The sequence below is a fragment of the Chanodichthys erythropterus genome, chromosome 12 (assembly GCF_024489055.1).
Source record: "Chanodichthys erythropterus isolate Z2021 chromosome 12, ASM2448905v1, whole genome shotgun sequence".
NCBI lineage: Eukaryota > Metazoa > Chordata > Actinopteri > Cypriniformes > Xenocyprididae > Chanodichthys > Chanodichthys erythropterus.
The window spans coordinates 34511393-34529546 of record NC_090232.1 but is presented as its reverse complement, the minus strand read 5'-3'; the positions used below and the strand labels follow the sequence as shown (position 1 = coordinate 34529546).

Below are 18154 nucleotides of genomic sequence, written 5' to 3'. Positions count from 1 at the left end.
AGCAGAGCAGGACCGAGTGTTGTGGGAGCTGAACGAAGCCGCTGGAGCGGTTGAGCAACACACGAGCAGCAGAACTTTTATTATACCGCAGTCGCTGGCGCCACTACCGCTTTTCCGGTCATGAGTATGAGATAACGCAGCTCTGTTTATCATATTAGATACATTTGACTGTGTTGAAAATGATGTTATACCGTTACTCTGTGCGTTTACTCGGCGGCTGCTGTGAGACACTTGTTTAAGACACACTGAAGTAAGATAGATCGATTTTAGAATATCATATTAAATGCTGGATGGCTTGTGTTGATAAAAGGCATGCAGTTCATTTTAAAATGTGTATTACTGTTACTAAAAATAAAGCTGCATATGATTATGCTGTTAGCTACTTCACAAAATAGTGTTTTTCTCTGAGGCATGGTAAAGCATGGTACTCGAAAATAAATCAAGAAAATTAGATTTAAACAATAAGACTAAAGTGTTGAGCTATAGAACAACAATTCATTTTCTGTCTATAAATATATCAAAACAGTTGTTCCCTTGTCTATTAAAACATGTAATATATTAAAGCGTCTTTGGTGTTTCCATGATTTTTACAAAATAAAACCAGAAACTGAGGGTAACGCAGGTATGACGCAATTGACAGGCGACTCCTCACACGTCCCGGAGCCTTGGTTAAAATTGCAATTTTCTCACGATTTACAAATAGTTGGAAACATTTGGGATATTGTAAGTACTCAAGTGAACAAAATATATAACACTGGCCTAGTGGTTTTTGGATATTTTGCTGCAAAAATATTACATATTGCACCTTTAAAAGTCAACACTATTATATATTAAATTTTTTTTTTTTTTTTTATTAAAAATTAAATTTTTTAAAATTTTTCAAAATTAATTTATTTTAAAAAAGTACATTTAAATTAAGAAGTTAAAGAAATGTATTAATGTCCGCAAAACTTCTGTCAACTATCTTAATAACCAAACAACCCCCTGCAACTGAAAATGTTTTATCACAACACCCCACATCCAAAATCATATGATGTTTTTTTTTTTTTAGTGGACATTTTGATCAGAATATTGTAAAAGCCCTTTAATTTTTTCAGTATTTTATCCACAATAACCTATTAATATTCCATTAAGAGAATATTAATGGAATATCAACTATGTTACATTGTATGGTACATTATTATAGTTTACAATATTTTTATGATTTTGGTTCAAATACATATTCAACTTTGAGGTTAACCTGATCAAGAAAATGACTCGATTGGCCAGACAAAGCTTGCCATTAAAATTAAGTCAAAATAGTGCAATTGTTGAAACTGTTTCCTGTCAACTTAGTTTCTCTGTAGAGCCAAAGTATTATTTACTTAAAAAAATAATATATGTATATATACATATATATATATATATATATATATATATATATATATATATATATATATATATATATATATATATATATATATATATATATATATATATATATATATATATATATATATATATGTATATATATGAAGAGTTTCGTTGCAAAACGAGATAACTCAGTTTTTTCAATTTTTCAAAAATCTTGTTTTTTGGTTGTGCATTCCAATTAATAGGGACTTTAAGCAGCAGCTGCTGACAACGGCAACGGCATTCTGGCGTTCCATTGCGCATGCGCAATTATAACTGCTACTTCTTGACGTTCTACTGTAACCGTCTACTACGGCAGGGTAGCCGATTTGCCGTAGTCGATAATACATGACAGACTAGATAAGTAAATGTTATGTTCTATGGTTATGCGGTATTTTAGTTGTATCTGTATGTCATTTAATGCCAACAGCAACCATTCTCTTGTTTTTATTTACATGTAATGTATTGTTTACTATGTCAAATGATTAAATGATCCACGCCATCCTCTTTGTTGTTGCTTAGTGATTTTTGCGTTCTTTAGCTACCGCAGTTGACAGTTTACTTCCGGTCGTCGTTGCCGTTCCATCAACAGCTGTTGCTTAAAGTCCCTACTATCAATTCAACTGCAGTTGGTTTGTTTTGATTTAAACCTTCATAACTTAAAAAATACAGCTAAGTAGCACCATAAAACAAAATAATAACATGATAACATAATAATAAACATGTTTTGACAAATGTTAAAAACGGAGTTATCTCGTTTTGCAACGAAACTCTTCATATATATAACAGTCTAATTTCACCCCTGCTTACCGTTCTCCTGTTATTCCTGTGCTTGAAGTACAGGTAAAGCGGTTTTCCAAGTAACAGCACCGGAACTGCTAGCAGAGCAAAACACAATAATATTCTCTGCACTATCACCTATAGAGAAAGACAGGATATGTATGTATTGGTCATGGCAGTAAAACTGTACAATATAAAACAAGTTACAAGAATCAGTGAATACTGAATGAATCTCTCACCTGTCCTGGATAAAGTGGAGGGTTGTCTGGATTCTCACCAAACACGAACATGTCAATGAAGTGGATCAGGATGCTGGGAGCGCGGTCTGAATCCAGAGGTCCAAACTCAATCCATTTAAACACCACCATGAAGACAAGGTACCCAAAAAGACACAGCATGAACACTAGCTCAGGAATCAACACCAGAAACATGCTGCTCACATCCCCCGTGTACCTGAGGAGAAAGTGTAACATTGAAAGGCTAAGAAAAAATAAAGGAATAAATCACATAAAACCAGAACAGACAAGTAATGGTTGACCAAAATGAATCCTACTTTATGACTCACATGTAGTTGAAGAATGATAAGCAGACTCCAAAAGTCATATGGATGACCCCGATGATGACGGACATCTTCATCTTATAGGAGTTGAGGAAGGTGAGGTGGTTACTGGCAAGGCTCCAGATCTAAGAACCAGAGAATGAGGTACAGTCAAACCCAAACCTCACAGTGAGCTAGACACAAGCGGGATTTGACCAAAGGCCTGATTACCGGGTCAATGCCGAATGGATATGGTCCCTGGAACACTCCAGTTACGTTTGGATCCAAAGTGAGGTACTGGTTGCTCCTCAGAGTTTCATCACTGAACCAGCCCAGAAGAAAGAAGACAAAAGTGAGTGTAAAATGGGGCACAAAGGCAAGCTGAAATGGTGCATAATTGATCAGGTTCACAGAGTCAAAGTGCGAACAAATTAGCAAGGTGGTCACATTAGCGAAACTTCACAGACAAAAAATGTCAATTGTGTACTGTCAATAGTTCCACAGAAGTCTTTCAATCAAGCAGCTTTCTGTTGGTTAACATAGCAAATCTGCATGACTAACTTCAACCGTTTGCGAAATCTGTGTAGGGAAATCTTTTACCCTCATGTAAAACTTCCAATCGCACCGATTCATGCAAAGTTCTTTCACAAAACTCTAGATGGCACAGGGTGAAAGGTCCTTAACTCAATCTGCTTGCAATCACATCATTCTCTTTAGGGAACTGCTGATTGTTTCCTACTGTATCAGTAGCCAATTAGATCACTGTTCAACCTTTAAATACTTGGTCAGCATTTTGCTGTAGCAGTTTGAAGCGTGCTTTCAGAAACCCTCCACCTTCCCCAGCTCCACCTGTATAGATCTGCTACAGGTAATTCATGTACACTATATTGTACAGCAGCAGCATGTTGTGTACTGGCAGTAGCAAGTTCTGTACTTGATCTGCAGCAGGAGCAATAACAGCAGCAGGATAGCCGATCTATTCCGCCAAGACCAAACATATCAACAATATCATTCCCATTCCCTCTTGTCATGAGAGAACTATTGAAATGAATGGATTTTGCCAGTGAAAATTTGCAGAACAATAATAAATAAATGTGGCCACACCTTATCACTCTAGTAAGAGTGTGATTTCTTTGATTTACCACCTTATAAAGGAAATCCTGGGTGATTAACACTGTAGATTAAAGGCACTTCTGTGCTTGGTCTATTGTATATCATTCATCAGCAGGGTGGATGGGTGTTTGGGACACTTGTATAAAAACAATTATTTCTACATTTCCGCTTAGTTCTTCTGTGGTTTGATGTATTGTATGTTTTTTTGTGGTGATCAAGGATATGGGCGATTGAGGCTGGTTGTCATACTTTTCAATCCAGTGAATATTTCATGGTTGGTTTATTTTTAAAAGTCACATTATACCATAAAGGAGCAGTTTATCCAAAACGGTCATCATTTACACACCCTCATGTTTTTCCAAACCCATAAGATGGTTGTTCATCTTTGATTTCTGCTTCTCTACTGGAAGTCTGTGCAACCAAAATGTTGATGTTTCAAAGTTCATAAAGGCATTGTAAAAGTAATCTATATGATTTGAGCAGTTTAATGTCTTTGAAAGAAACATGATCGCTTTATAAAATGAACAGGTATAAATTCGGCTTTTAATCACATACTGTATAATCATTGATAAATGCACATACATAGAGCTCATCAGATGTAGTAAATGAAAGTCTTAAATGCTTTAATGAACTTTTTAAAGCATCAGTGTTTTGGTTGAGGGACAGAAAACTCTCAGTCTTTTTGGTTTATAACAACACAAGTGTGAGTAAATAATAGGAAATTATAGTCTTTGTATACAAAAAAGCTGTTGAACATTTTGCACCAGTATGGCCCTGGTAAGACACCTTTGTCCTTAGAGCACAGTTAAATCTTTAAGTTAACCTTATATTTACCCTTTGCCTTGGATGTAATAGTGTGTGTGTACCTCCAGTTGTAGTGCTGCATCATGGGTTTGAGGTGCCAGCCAGAGGAAAAAGGACTGAGTCCTTTACTGAAGCACTCATTATAAACAGCCCCAGTATAGATGGAGAACAACCCCATCAGAAGGATCAGATACCTCCCACCAAACAGCATACGCCAAATCTAAAACAGACACACAGAAAAAAACTAACAAACTAATTCTGTACAAAACTAAAGTACATTATAGAACATGATGGATACAAATAAGGCAGAAAGATACACTACTGTTTATATTTTGGGGTCAATCCCATGACAGGATGATGTGATGGTTAAACAGTTATTTTAAACTGTAATACTATTTCACAATATTTCTGTTTTTACTGTAGTTTTGATCAAATTAATGTAATATATATATTGTTAACCACAAACTTTTGAACAGTAGTGTAAAATCTCAAAGCTAAAGAAAGATGACTTGTACTGATACATGTATTGACCTAGAAAGTTCTTTTAAAATAAAGAGATCTCTTAATGTATAGTATGTTATATTTAAAGGTACAGTAAGTAGATTTTGAATATTGATATTGATATTTGAAATCAACCCAAACAAACCCACCCCTCTCTTCATTGCTCCGCCTCCAAAACTCGCACTATCTTGCCACTGTTACACATGCAATGCGAGTGGATATCTGTTTATCACAGCTGACGCGCAACAAAATGCTTCACGAAAAATAAAGCGCAGGCGATGAACGAACCACACGGAAGCACAAAAAATGAACGTACAGTACACAAGAGTAAATACAAACAAGTTTGTTGTTAGGCACCAACAGCACAGCGGCTCCAGACAATCATGACACTCAAACCCAGTGTTACTCACAAGTGAAGCGGAATCAAAGCAGCCTCCATGTCTGTTTTCAGGCCTTCCCACTTAGCTCTCTCCAGCGCTGGAAAGCTTTTCTAATAACGCGTCACAAGATCTTGCCCAGTCATAAACCTTCATTCCAGTGATATTCTTTTGAGCTCTTTTCTATTGTGTCTACACGTTTGTTGTTGGTGTCGGCCCAACTAACTTCCAAACAGTGTTTTTCTAAATCTACTTACTGACTAATTATGCCTTTTTCAGTCTTAATGACAGCTATAAAGATTATGTACTGTATAAAATGAAAGAAACCTCATTAGTGCTATTCCTCATCTTAGGGTCTCTTTCCTCCAGAACCATCCACAGGGCAGCCAATGTCATAAGTAAACCATGACCAACATCTCCAAACATCACCGCAAACAGGAAAGGAAAAGTGATGATGGTGTACACAGCTGAGAAGGGAACACACACACAAGACATTTAACATGAGAGGTTTCTGTATCTTTATAGGTTGTTTATCTCAAGCAACACCCTCTTAAGATGGACATTTCTACAAACAAATGCAACTTTAGGTAACTAAAATGACTTTTGTCTGCTTCCATGTGATGGTGTGTGTGTTACCTGGATTAACCTCTCTGTAACTGGCAACACCATAAGCATCCACAATGTTCTGGAAGCTGGAAGTGAATGTGTTGGTGATAAAAAGTGTTGGAGGAGATGAGGGTGCAGGTAAACGGTTGTAGAAGGAGTCTACACTGCTACCGCTTTTTCTCTAAGAAACAGAAAAGACAATATGCTATTGTGAGATTCACTGCTTTGAATCCTGCTGTAATTGACTGAGCTTCAGTCCAATATTATAATACTTAGTCATCTAAAAATGTATGACAACTGTGTGCGTCACAATACTTCTTTAAAGGTGCCCTAGAATTGAAAATTGAATTTACCTCGGCATAGTTAAATAACAAGAGTTCAGTATATGGAAATGACATACAGTGAGTCTCAAACTCCATTGTTTCCTCCTTCTTATATAAATCTCATTTGTTTAAAAGACCTCCAAAAAACAGGCGAATCTCAACATAACACAGACTGTTACGTAACAGTCGGGATCATTAATGTGTACGCCCCAACTTTTGCATATGCCAACCCATGTTCGAGGCATTACACAAGGGCAAAACGTCTGGATCTGTGCACAGCTGAATCATCAGACTAGGTAAGCAAGCAAGAACAACAGTGAAAAATGGCAGATGGAGCAATAATAACTGACATGATCCATGATAACATGATATTTTTAGTGATATTTGTAAATTGTCTTTCTAAATGTTTAGTTAGCATGTTGCTAATGTACTGTTAAATGTGGTTAAAGTTACCATCGTTTCTTACTGTATTCATGGAGACAAGACTGGACGCTATTTTATTTTTTAAACACTTGCAGTCTGTATAATTCATAAACACAACTTTATTCTTTATAAATCTCTCCAACAGTGTAGCATTAGCCGTTAGCCACAGAGCAAAACCTCAAACTCATTCAGAATCAAATGTAAACACCCAAATAAATACCATACTTACGCGATTAGACATGCTGCATGACGAACACTTTGTAAGGAATCATTTTGAGGGTTATATTAGCTGTGTGAACTTTGTTTATGCTGTTTAAGGCAAGCGCGAGCACCGGGGGCGTGGAGCACGAGAATTTAAAGGGGCCGCATGCTGAATCAACGCATATTTAATGATGCCCCACAATAGGCAAAAAAATTAAATTAAATAAAAAAATGAATTAAAAAAAATCTATGGGGTATTTTGAGCTGAAACTTCACAGACACATTCAGGGGACACCTTAGACTTATATTACATCTTTTAAAAAGAAGTTCTACGGCACCTTTAATACTTCAAAATCAACATTTGACATCTGTGTGAAGTATTTTGTGTGAAACACTGCCTTTTCTCACCGTTCCTTCTATCAGAGCGCTCTGGAGCAGAAGCAGTTTGGTCACAGGGCACCAGGCCTCTGCGATGAGACACTTGTCTGTGACTGAAGGGCTGCAGAGGTTAAGGACCGTCTGCACAGCTTTACATTTCTGCACTCGTATCTTCCACTGTGGCATCTGACACACGCAGCGAGACAGCAGCTGCTGCATATACTGCTCCGTCTGAGACAGCACCTGCAGACAGACAAGAGTGAAGTTTGAGAGTGGACATGAAACTATTTAAAGTCAAAATGAAATAACATTTTATTATTATTTATTTACCTTTTTTAATGAACGTACTGTGCACATTATTATGAATAACATACACTACCGTTCAAAAGTTTCATTTTAATGTTTGTGTAAGAAGTCTCTTATAAGGCTGTATTTATTTGATAAATAAAGTAATATTGTGAAATATTATTAAAATTATGCTGTTTTCTATTTTAATAATTTTAAAATACTCTTTATTCCTGTGATGACAATGCTGAATTTTCAGTATCATTACTCCAGTCTTCAGGGTCACATGATCCTTCAGAAATTATTCTAATATGCTGATTTGCTGTTTAAGAAACATTTATTATTATTATTACTATCAATGTTGGACACAGTTGTGCTACTTAAAGGGGTCATATAATGCCATTTTTACAAGATTTAAAATAAGTCTCTGATGTCCCCAGAATGTGTATGTGAAGTTTTAGCTCAAAATACCCCACAGATATTTTAATAGCATGTTAAATTTGTAGCTTTTTGAGGGTGAACAAAAACGCTCAGTTTTTGTGTTTCCCTTTAAATGCAAATGAGCTGCTGCTCCTAAGCAGAGGGCGGGGTTTCAAGAGCTCCTGTTAGCAGCGCCAATTACAGTACCTCATATAGACTCACTGAAAATGTCAGAAACTGTTGAGTCTTTTATGTTCAAACCAAAGTCGGACACTGATGGTGAGACTCAAGTGACAACATGTAGAATGCAACAGGATGTTTCTTAATGGTTAGTTGCTTAATTTATGTAGCTGATATGGGATATCCCAAAGTCATTCATTAGAATATTCTGTCATGATAATCTATAAATCGCTCATGTGGGAACTGTTGTAAGATTCCTAACAGAGCCAGAGAATATATGCTGCATGAAGACAGAACAGGTATAGTTTAGTTTAACTACAGTTATAACTTATGTTGGCATCTTGCTTTTATGACATGCTATTGCATTTGTGTTATGTACTGTATTGCAATACTGACCCCAATCTTACTGTTGAACAGTTAGTGTATAATAATTTTTTTCTAGTTGAATATCCTGTTTCACTTTGAATGTTAATTTCAACATTTACCTACATACCTAACATTTACATTAGTTAATTCACTGAGTGTGAACTTACATGAATAAACAAGGATTTTTATTAACTAACATTAACAAAGATAAAGGTATTGCTCATTGTTAGTTCATTAACTGATGTTAACAAATGAGACCTTATTGTAAAGTGTTACCTCAATATTTTACACTGATGCTCTTATTTCAAAGAGAATGTTATTATACAAAATAAAAGGATGAAGGGAACGTTTCAGTCACCGTTTTGATATCTACTATCCTGCTTTCCAGCCCCTGAAGTATTACTTCTCTCTCCTCCAAGCCCTCTGGATACACAAAGGTGTGAGTGTGGAAACTATGAATAGAGAGATCCAGAATATATATTAGTCAAATATAAATGGAAAAGATGGGTCGGAATTACTGAAATAGGGATAATGTGATATCATGAAAGTGTGCTATAGTAGGCTATAATTAAATTTAAATAAGCTATGAATGTACCAATCACAGATCTTCTTTACTTTCTGCCCAATCTGCTCTCCCCAAAAAGAGATCACAAAGACAGTCCATTGAATCATCTCTCCCTGTGAGTAAGAAAAACATATGATGTTTATGGCCATTTTCATCAAAATGAGTTATCTGATTCATTTTAATGTAACACTCTCTTACAGTGTCTGGCACTTCCAGCCTCTCCTCCATCTCCCAGAAGTCTACAATGATATAACCACGACAGGCCCGCCATAGCAGCCTCTCAAACGATGGAACCTTCCATGGATGAACCACACCAGCGACAAAGCTTTGCAGGAAAGATGCCAATAACATTTTTAGTGTCTTGTTACAAGGTGTTCACATTTGAAATGTGAAAATAATATTACAACTTATTGCCAAAAGGTGCGCTCACATTTACGTTGATCTGAGGAAATTTCCGGTCTAATTCTAGTCATTTAAATAGGAATCCAAGCGATCAGGATTTTCATGCAAAGCTGGAAAATCTCCCTGTGCAGATTTTGCTCATGTTCACGCAAATTTGCCGCACTGACCAACAGAAAGCTGCTTGCTTTGAAAGTGACTTCTGTGCAAGCTGTGCTTCATACATTACTGACAAAGAATCTTTTCCAGTCATTCCAATAGCAATCCATGTGTTGGGAGTTTCTTGTGAGTGCGAACATGTCCCCCACGCAGATTTCATTCATGTTCATGTTGGTCATGCAAATTCACTGTGCTGTCCAACAGAAAGCTACTTAGTTTGAAAGTGACTTCTGTATGAGTACAGCTTCATACATCTCTACGCTATTGACAATAGATCTTTTTTTGCACTCAAAATATTGCTAATGTGACCGCACCTTAAAGATAGGGTAGGTAATTTTTGAAGAGGCTAGCAATAGCGAGCTAGCTCCCACCCTCCCTTCAGAGCATATCCAAAGCCACACCTCCTCCAAAACACATGAATGGGTACAGCAGGGAGCAAACAAAACGTCACAAGAAATGGCATTAAACTAGTGCTGGGCGGTATACCGGTTCATACCGAAAACCGCTATTTATTTTTGTTATGATATGAATTTTGATGATACCGCAATACCGGTATGTGTCGCTTAACCAACGTTACTGTGTGTTCACACCGCCGGCGGCGAGAGCGTCAAAGTGACAGGAGGTCATTCATTTTCAATGAGAGCCCGGCGGCGAGCTCCGGCGAGAGCGGCGCGGCGCGTCTTGGACGGTGACAGCGGCGAGGAGAGTTGAAATCAGGTTAACTTTATGGTAATGAGCTATGACGCGGTTCGGCGGCAACCAATTGGAATGTAGAGGTCCTCGCTTGAGAGGCTTCCGATTGGTTGACGCGACTTGTCATTTACTTTGACCCTCCCCTTGTCATTTACTTTGAACGAACAGTACAGCGTTGTTGGCAGGGCGGCCAGGACGACTGTTGACGCTCTCGCCCCCGGCGGTGTGAACGCACGGTTAGGAACGCGGCGCAGCCCGTCACTGTTTGAGAGCGTCCCGTTTCACTGTAGCACTGTGAGAGCACAGCTGAGATCGCATCACAGCCTATGGTAAGTCTGAAATCACCCACTAAAGCCTCATTCACTATTCCCTACGTTATCCACTTATATTGTTCACTTGAAAGCGTGAATGAAAACGAGTGAGTGAATTCGGACAGCCGTTGTGTGTACACATTGCACCGCAGCGTTATTGCGGTGCAATGTGAGATTGAATGAGTGCACTCAATCGGTCTTTGTCAGGTGACGTCACACTCGTGAAAACCGAAGTGCATTATGGGTGTCGTCGCCATTTCTGAGGTATCCAAACAATCTCTGTATCAGTGCAGAGTTGTTTCTTCTTTGGCTACTTTTCATTGTAAAAATGGCACACTTTTGTTGTGTGAAAAGCTGCAATAATATGTCCCACGATAGAAAATGTCAAAAACTTTACTACGAGATTAGATTTAGTCGGTTTCCTACTTGAAAAAAGGCTGTACGGAGAGTATGTAACGTTAGAGGCAATAACAGAGGCGCCGGATCGCACGGGTTGCCGCGGTGAGACGCAAAACATCACTTTCGTCAAGATATCTCCATTCAAGTATGTTTGCTTTCTACATTTCACAAAGGTAAGTTAGAGGTTTCTGTTTTCTAAAGTAGAAAACGTTATAGCAACGCATTGTTTTGGATTGTATGTGCTATGAAACAAGTCAATTTAAACTGAATCCCTTTACTTGAATATGTCTACATTTTATTTTTCTTAATTTTGCTACAGCATTTTTATACTTAAGGTACGACATTTTTGCTCTGTATCTATATACTGATTCTAATTTTCTGACTACTTTTTACAGCTGTGGTCTGTGGACCTTTTCATTTCATTGCAGATCAGCCTGCTTAAAGATTATGGAGACTGACCCCAACTGGACACCATCCCTCCCTACATTAAGGCCACATCAGCATTAAACACAGGCTGTGTCTCAATCAGCTCCCTAGTTCATTAGTTAGGGCACTGATCAGGACGGTCTCAGTCACAAAATTTGTATACACAATATACTGATTCAAGAGCTCAGAGCTGATTGAGATGCACACACAGACACTAAGGAAAAACAATCCAGTCAGCTACTTGGGTAAAGTTGGTTTTATATTTGCACATTCAGACTTCTGATAAATTCAGACTTTCCAATAAATATGCAATAAATTAATGTTTGCGAATTTTAAGCAGCGACATGATATTGACGACCAACGATTGTCAACTTATAACATTTTTCACAGTCGATCAAAATAGGCAAGTATTGTTTAATGGCATATTTACTTGTGAATGTCCACTGAATGTCCAATGTAGTGTGATTAACAAGGCTATTGAATACGGATGTGCGAATATAAAACCAACTTTACCCAAGTCAGTCAGCTGACACTATGGTCCATCAGGCTGGAGAAAGTGATCATCTTCACACTGAGAAGATGCAGGAGGCTGGAGGAGATGGTGATCTGCATGTGCAGAAGTAAACCGACTTGATATGTACAGGATGTCTGATGTTTGTTTTGGAGATGATGTTAATGTACTATACGGGTCTGCCAAACCTGGGAACCTTTATGGCGTTACAATTTTTTTTTTTTTTTTTTGTGCCTCTGATTCCAGACGCAACAAATACAAATTTCAAATGCTTCTGTGAACCTTAATATACCTCAGATTTGGTCTGCCTGCACAACACTTCTAATGTTTCCCCTGAGACGGTATACAGAACATTCAATGAAACTGTGTCATATCTATGCAAACCTGAAGCTTTCAGCTGTATGGGCATACAGAGATGATTTGCACAGAAATATGTCTCCTTTGTTTAAATACAGAGTAGCAGAGATTACTGACTGTTTTGAGATTTTCACAGAGAAACCATCCAATCAGCGCATGTTTGAATCTTTTGTAGAATTGTAGTGTAAAAATGTGCTGATGCTTTATCCAGTCTTGCATGAACAATAAAGCATGTATAATTAAATTTTTCAGGGTGATTTGTAGATTTATGTTATATGCACTTATAGTATTAACAGGATAATTAATAATATACACAATCTGTAAATCAGATATTTAACTTGCATGACATATCTTTGTTTTTATTATTATTAAGGCCTTTGGACAAAAAAAAGAAAAAGAAAAAAAAAAGACTCATAATGTCATTGACCCAGACAACACAGAGGTAGGTCTAAAAGGTATACTATATCAGAATGTACTGTAATAAAATACACTATTAAATTCTACATACATCTCTGATGATGCCTTGTTTATTGGAACAATGTTTATTGTGTTATACATTGGTTTATGTACTTAATGCAATAAAGGAAAAAAAATGCATGAAAAAAAAGGGTAGTATTAGTTCAAAATTCTTCCTGATAATACTAAACCATCCTTAATCATGCACTTGTTATATAGTTAACACGACATCATTATCGTTACTATACTGTGTTATCGCAGTCCTTCCTTCAGAACATAAATAAATCCTGCACCCATTAGTGAAATATCTGTGATCTTCGAGGGATTTATAGTTTTTAAATTGTTCACTATGCGTTTATGCCATAAACAAGACAGTTAACAATATTTAAGTATGATGATTTAGGTAGCAATGCGGGGTCAGTAGCACTCCAACTTACTGCAGTCAGCTCGTACAGATCTATGTTATGAATGGATGAAAAATTCTCCAAATAACGGTCCCTGGCATCTTTGGTGAGTTTATCGCGATATGAAATTTTAACTTTGTTCTTGTGCTTCTTCATATTTGCGAGTTATTTGCTTGTTATCTCAACTCGTGTAATCTCTTTCATTCTCACAGTCAGCAGGGATACCACAAATATGGCGCCGCGGTGACGTCACACACAACAAAATCACGTGTCTGACAAAGACCGATAACGTCCACTATGGTTTCGGACACCACTACAAATGGCTGTAGCCTCAAATAATGCTCTGTTTGAGGTTATAGGGGGCGGAGAATTCAAACTACACGCGGCGTGCGAGAGAGGGGCTTCTGCGCGGAGATTAACAAAGTTCTCCACATGGATTATATATATCAGATATAAACACGCTCACTCCGGTCTAAGTTTTTTATGGACCTATTTCATAAACTCTAGTGCTCTAAACATGAACCAGCAGCGTGTATGCGCACATATTTCATTACGTCCTCTTCAAATGAAATGTAATGTTATGCAAAGCACACTGAACTGTACGTCTGATCACTACCGCGATGACACGATGCTACACAGAAGACGATGTGAGTTAATAGACTGACAATTCAAAGAAGAATGGGCAAAAATTTAACTGCTTTATTCTTTCTGTGTTAAACTTGCGTGTGATTTTTGTTCAGAGACTTTAGTGCTCTTAAATGGACTGAAAATATCCTTTTTTAAAGTTTAAACGTTCTTCCGCGTTTCTCCCTCGTTTTGGCAGTTTGTTGTAGCGTTCAATTTTTAAAATGCTTTAAGGTTCCCTCAGCTCTTTTTTTTCCTATCTCCATGGTCATATTTTAATATTCATGTGTCTGTAATAAGTGTGTTGCAGGTCTGTGTTTTATTGGTTGTTGTCTCCCCTCAGCATCCTTTTGTGGTGCTTTGTACACCTGTATTAACTCTAGTGTAGAATTTTTCTACAATATTCACTCATCATGACAGTAAAACAGGGCATTCTAGTCAATCTACTGCAGTACTTCCTCTCTCAACCAGTAGAAAATGTGGTTAACGCCCAGTCATGCGTAGGGGAAAAAATAGTCATATACTGTGAAACCGATATGATTTTGAAAAAATACCGTGATAGAAATTTTTGGTCATACTGCCCAGCACTACATTAAACTACCTCATGTCTCAAAGCACACATTACAATAACAATGATCATAACTTAAAAAGCACTGACCTGTACCACCTGACTGCTGCAGATTAATTTCGGCATTGATAGCAATACATATAAATACATTTAGAACACTTAACCTAGTGATTGCTAGCAGGGTGTTAAGAGAATTTCAACCAGCAAAACAAAAAATGTTTCTGGAACAAAATTATGGTCCATTGTCCTTAGTGTAGAGGTGTATGAAGCACAGCTCACACAGAAGTCACTTTTAAACCAAGCAACTTTCTGTTGGCCAACATGGGAGTTTAAGTGACCAACTTGAACATGGGTAAAATCTGCATGGGGAAATTTTCCCCCTTACACTAAATTCTCGAACAAGTGGATTCCAAAAGAAACGATTGGATTTCACACAAGAAATTTCGCCGAGCAGCAGTAAATGTGACTGCACCTTTAGACGGATAGTGTCCTTACCTCAAACGCATATCTTGCCTGCTGTCCAATAGAGCTGTGGTCTCAAGAGTTGGAGGTGGGACCTTATGAGAAGGACATTATGAGAAGTTAAGGTGAATATCTGAGAGACATCTCTTGGAGGTAAGCATGCTAAGAGCAGGATTTTTACCTGTGAGGTTGGTAGTAAAATGCTCTGCTTCAGGACCCCTCTGTACTGGCTGAGCTGGATCAGCTGGTTACGTAGACTATCCCTGTTCCTTGACACCTAAATGCAAACTGGGTCAAGATAACCACTTGCACTACATGTTTATCATGATCTCCTTTCTGGAACACATGATATTCATGATTTCTAAGCCTATTTCTCTTTCCTCCTCTCACCTCTTTGAGCTCTCTGGCAAGTCTCTCGCTCTCCTCCTCAATGGAGAGCAGCTCTCTTGGCTGTGGGGCTGATGGGATTGGTGTGGCTGTAGGTAGAGGCCCTTTCAGAGGAGGATAGAGAGAACGACTGATCTCCTGCTCCAGATATTCTAAGGATTAAGGACAGGGGAAACATGTTAAGGATGTGCACAGTCAGGCTACACAGATTATGCTACAAACTGTTTGATGAGTGCCTGAATATAAAAAAGTGACTGAAATAACAGTATAATATTTGCTGTAGGGGTAGCTGGTCACTGAAAGATAAATATTTACTGGTTACATAACAATAGGGGTTGGTAAAGACTTACTGAAGGTTTTTTCCAGCTCCTCGCATCTTCTCACTTCTGAAACAAACTTTCTCTGAAAGGCATTCACATTTGGATTCAACTGAGAAAATTGGGTTTAAGAGAGCCAGAAGAGGGATAAAGAGAAAGAAAGTGTAAACGTTCAAATTAGACCACAGATTTGCATATGTAAACTTCATCTTTGAAAGATCAGCCTATGTCTAGGCTCTTTGTAAGTATACTACTGTTCAAAAGTTTGAAGTCATGCTCACCAAGTAAAAAGTAAAAACAGTAATATTGTGAAATGTTATTACAATGTTGAAAACAGTTGTACTACTTAATATTTTTGTGGAAACCATGACTTTTTTAAAATATAATTTTTTGTAACAATGTAAAATTCTTAACTGTCACTTGATCAATTGAATGCATCCTTTCTGATTAAAATGTTTAAAAAAATATTTTACAGACCTCAAACTTTTGAATGGTATAGTGTATCTATTAAACTCACATCTCTGAATTCGACTAAGCCCAACTCTCCAAGCTCACTGACGCAGTTGTAAGCCGAACCCGCCTGAAGGAAAAGCTGGACCAGGCACATCTCTTCACTTCGGAAGAGGCTTCCCATGGTAGCCTTAAAAAAATAATGCGTACAAACTCAACAATAAACAATACAATGTAAACAGTACAAAAAATGTAGATGCATATCCATATCTTGCAAACTGAAGAATAAATGATAAGTGTGCTTGTATTTCTTGGGCTTAATAATGTTGTATATAATGAAATTAAAGGCCATTATTGGACTTATCTAATAGGGTAGCTTGTGCTTTTCCTAATTTTGAGGCAAAAAAAGATTGTACACTGAAGGGTTGCATGTGACAGTGGTTAGCTGGTAATCTAATTGAGATTTCATAGGGTATTCACCCATGCCCATGTGATGAATATGCTCATGAAAGAGAAACAGAACCTCAATTAGAGTCATCTGAAAGTCATTTGAGATAAGGCCCCTGTGATCAGTACTTTATAACACATTATAAGAGAAACAGAAGAATGACATGGCGCTGTATTGATTATTGTTAAGAGCATTATCCTATTAAAAATACATTTTTTGAGTCTTTTGATTATTTCAGCAATTAAAATGCATAACTATACTTAATTCTATGGAAAATACATGCTTTTAATTACATTTAGCATATTCAAACAGTTACACACCCTTTATAAACAAGTAGCTACACAATGATATTGCAGCAAAAGCATTGTCTCGCATGTACCAGACAAGTGAAGCTGCACAAAGAGACCCCTTAATTGTCTTTCAGGACAGTGTTAACAGTGTATCTACAGTGATAATTTGACATATTTAATCAAAATGTGGTGTGGCTTTATGAGAATTATTCGAGTCTTGGCGTAATACAGTCTGTTGGGCAGTGTGAAATAGCGGCAGTGTCCCGTTACTGCAGCAGCATGGCGTAACAACATAAACAAACCCCACCGACAGAAATAGGACATCACTGTGAATTGAACAAACGCGATTCATTTGCCTTTGAATCGTTTTATATAATATGCAGTATTTACAATTTATGGTTTCAGTGAGGAGCTCTGTTTTATGCTCTTGTTCAATTCAAATGCGCGTTAAACTGTCTATCTTACCGTATTTGATAGTCAAGGGTCGATTAATCCAAGGTGATCGATGTTGGCAAAATAAATTATCCACAATTTGATCTCATGGTCGGTTCTATTCTGAGGCTGTGCGATGTAAACAGCGGATCTGTAAGCTCGTGGCCGCTCATTACTCCAGCTCCAGTCATTGCCATGTGATTCAGCCAATGAATTCGACCTGCTGCTACAGAAACAGCACACAAGCCAAGAGCACACGCAACATTTACCTCTAAAACCTATTGAGAAGCTAAAAATTATGGAAATAATGATGTTAGATGGTGGTTAGATTAAGAGATTATTTATTTGTTACTTTCGCAATGTTTTATTTATGTTTCTGCATTTACTAGGATGCATAATATAATATTTAAAATGAATAGATTATACTTGGAGAATGTGAGAAGCAATCCTCATATTTTACAAGTTCAGTGAGCCCCATTTTACCCATTATAGCTCGAGCACCCACGGAAATTGTCGAGCACAAACGGAAAAACACGAGATATTCTTTAAACACTAAAAACTCGATACTAGATTCGAGGACTGATGGATTCTGGCGCACGCAGCATTCAGACGCAATTTCTGCTCGTCTACAACTTACCACGAGTAGGCCTACATGGTGCGTAAATCATTCAAACGTTCTGTTCTTTTAAGCAAACTGATGGCACTGCATTTTGATAACACTACCATAATGTTATTTCACGAGTTCGTGAAACTCACAACGTTTTTTTTTTTTTTTTTTAAATGAGTGGTTTTAGTTTTTAGTGCGTATT

The 18154-nt window shown here is 37.4% G+C and overlaps 1 protein-coding gene across 2 annotated transcripts in view; it reads right to left on the bottom strand.

Moving 5' to 3' along the window:
• Positions 1–17609, bottom strand: part of tcirg1a (T cell immune regulator 1, ATPase H+ transporting V0 subunit a3a) — a 30504-nt gene extending 12895 nt beyond the window's left edge. For both annotated transcript variants that reach the window (XM_067404054.1, XM_067404055.1), the window contains exons 1-17: positions 17379–17609; positions 16243–16365; positions 15759–15837; positions 15412–15560; positions 15203–15298; positions 15055–15116; positions 9451–9577; positions 9283–9365; positions 9046–9139; positions 7467–7679; positions 6142–6292; positions 5833–5972; positions 4690–4847; positions 2942–3032; positions 2738–2856; positions 2412–2625; positions 2203–2310 (exon numbers count right to left, since the gene is read on the bottom strand). In XM_067404054.1, coding sequence (XP_067260155.1) covers positions 2203–2310; positions 2412–2625; positions 2738–2856; positions 2942–3032; positions 4690–4847; positions 5833–5972; positions 6142–6292; positions 7467–7679; positions 9046–9139; positions 9283–9365; positions 9451–9577; positions 15055–15116; positions 15203–15298; positions 15412–15560; positions 15759–15837; positions 16243–16359 — 2001 coding nt within the window. In that variant the 5' untranslated portion in view covers positions 16360–16365; positions 17379–17609. The remainder of the gene's footprint in view (positions 1–2202; positions 2311–2411; positions 2626–2737; positions 2857–2941; positions 3033–4689; positions 4848–5832; positions 5973–6141; positions 6293–7466; positions 7680–9045; positions 9140–9282; positions 9366–9450; positions 9578–15054; positions 15117–15202; positions 15299–15411; positions 15561–15758; positions 15838–16242; positions 16366–17378) is intronic.
• Positions 17610–18154: the final 545 nt, after the last annotated feature.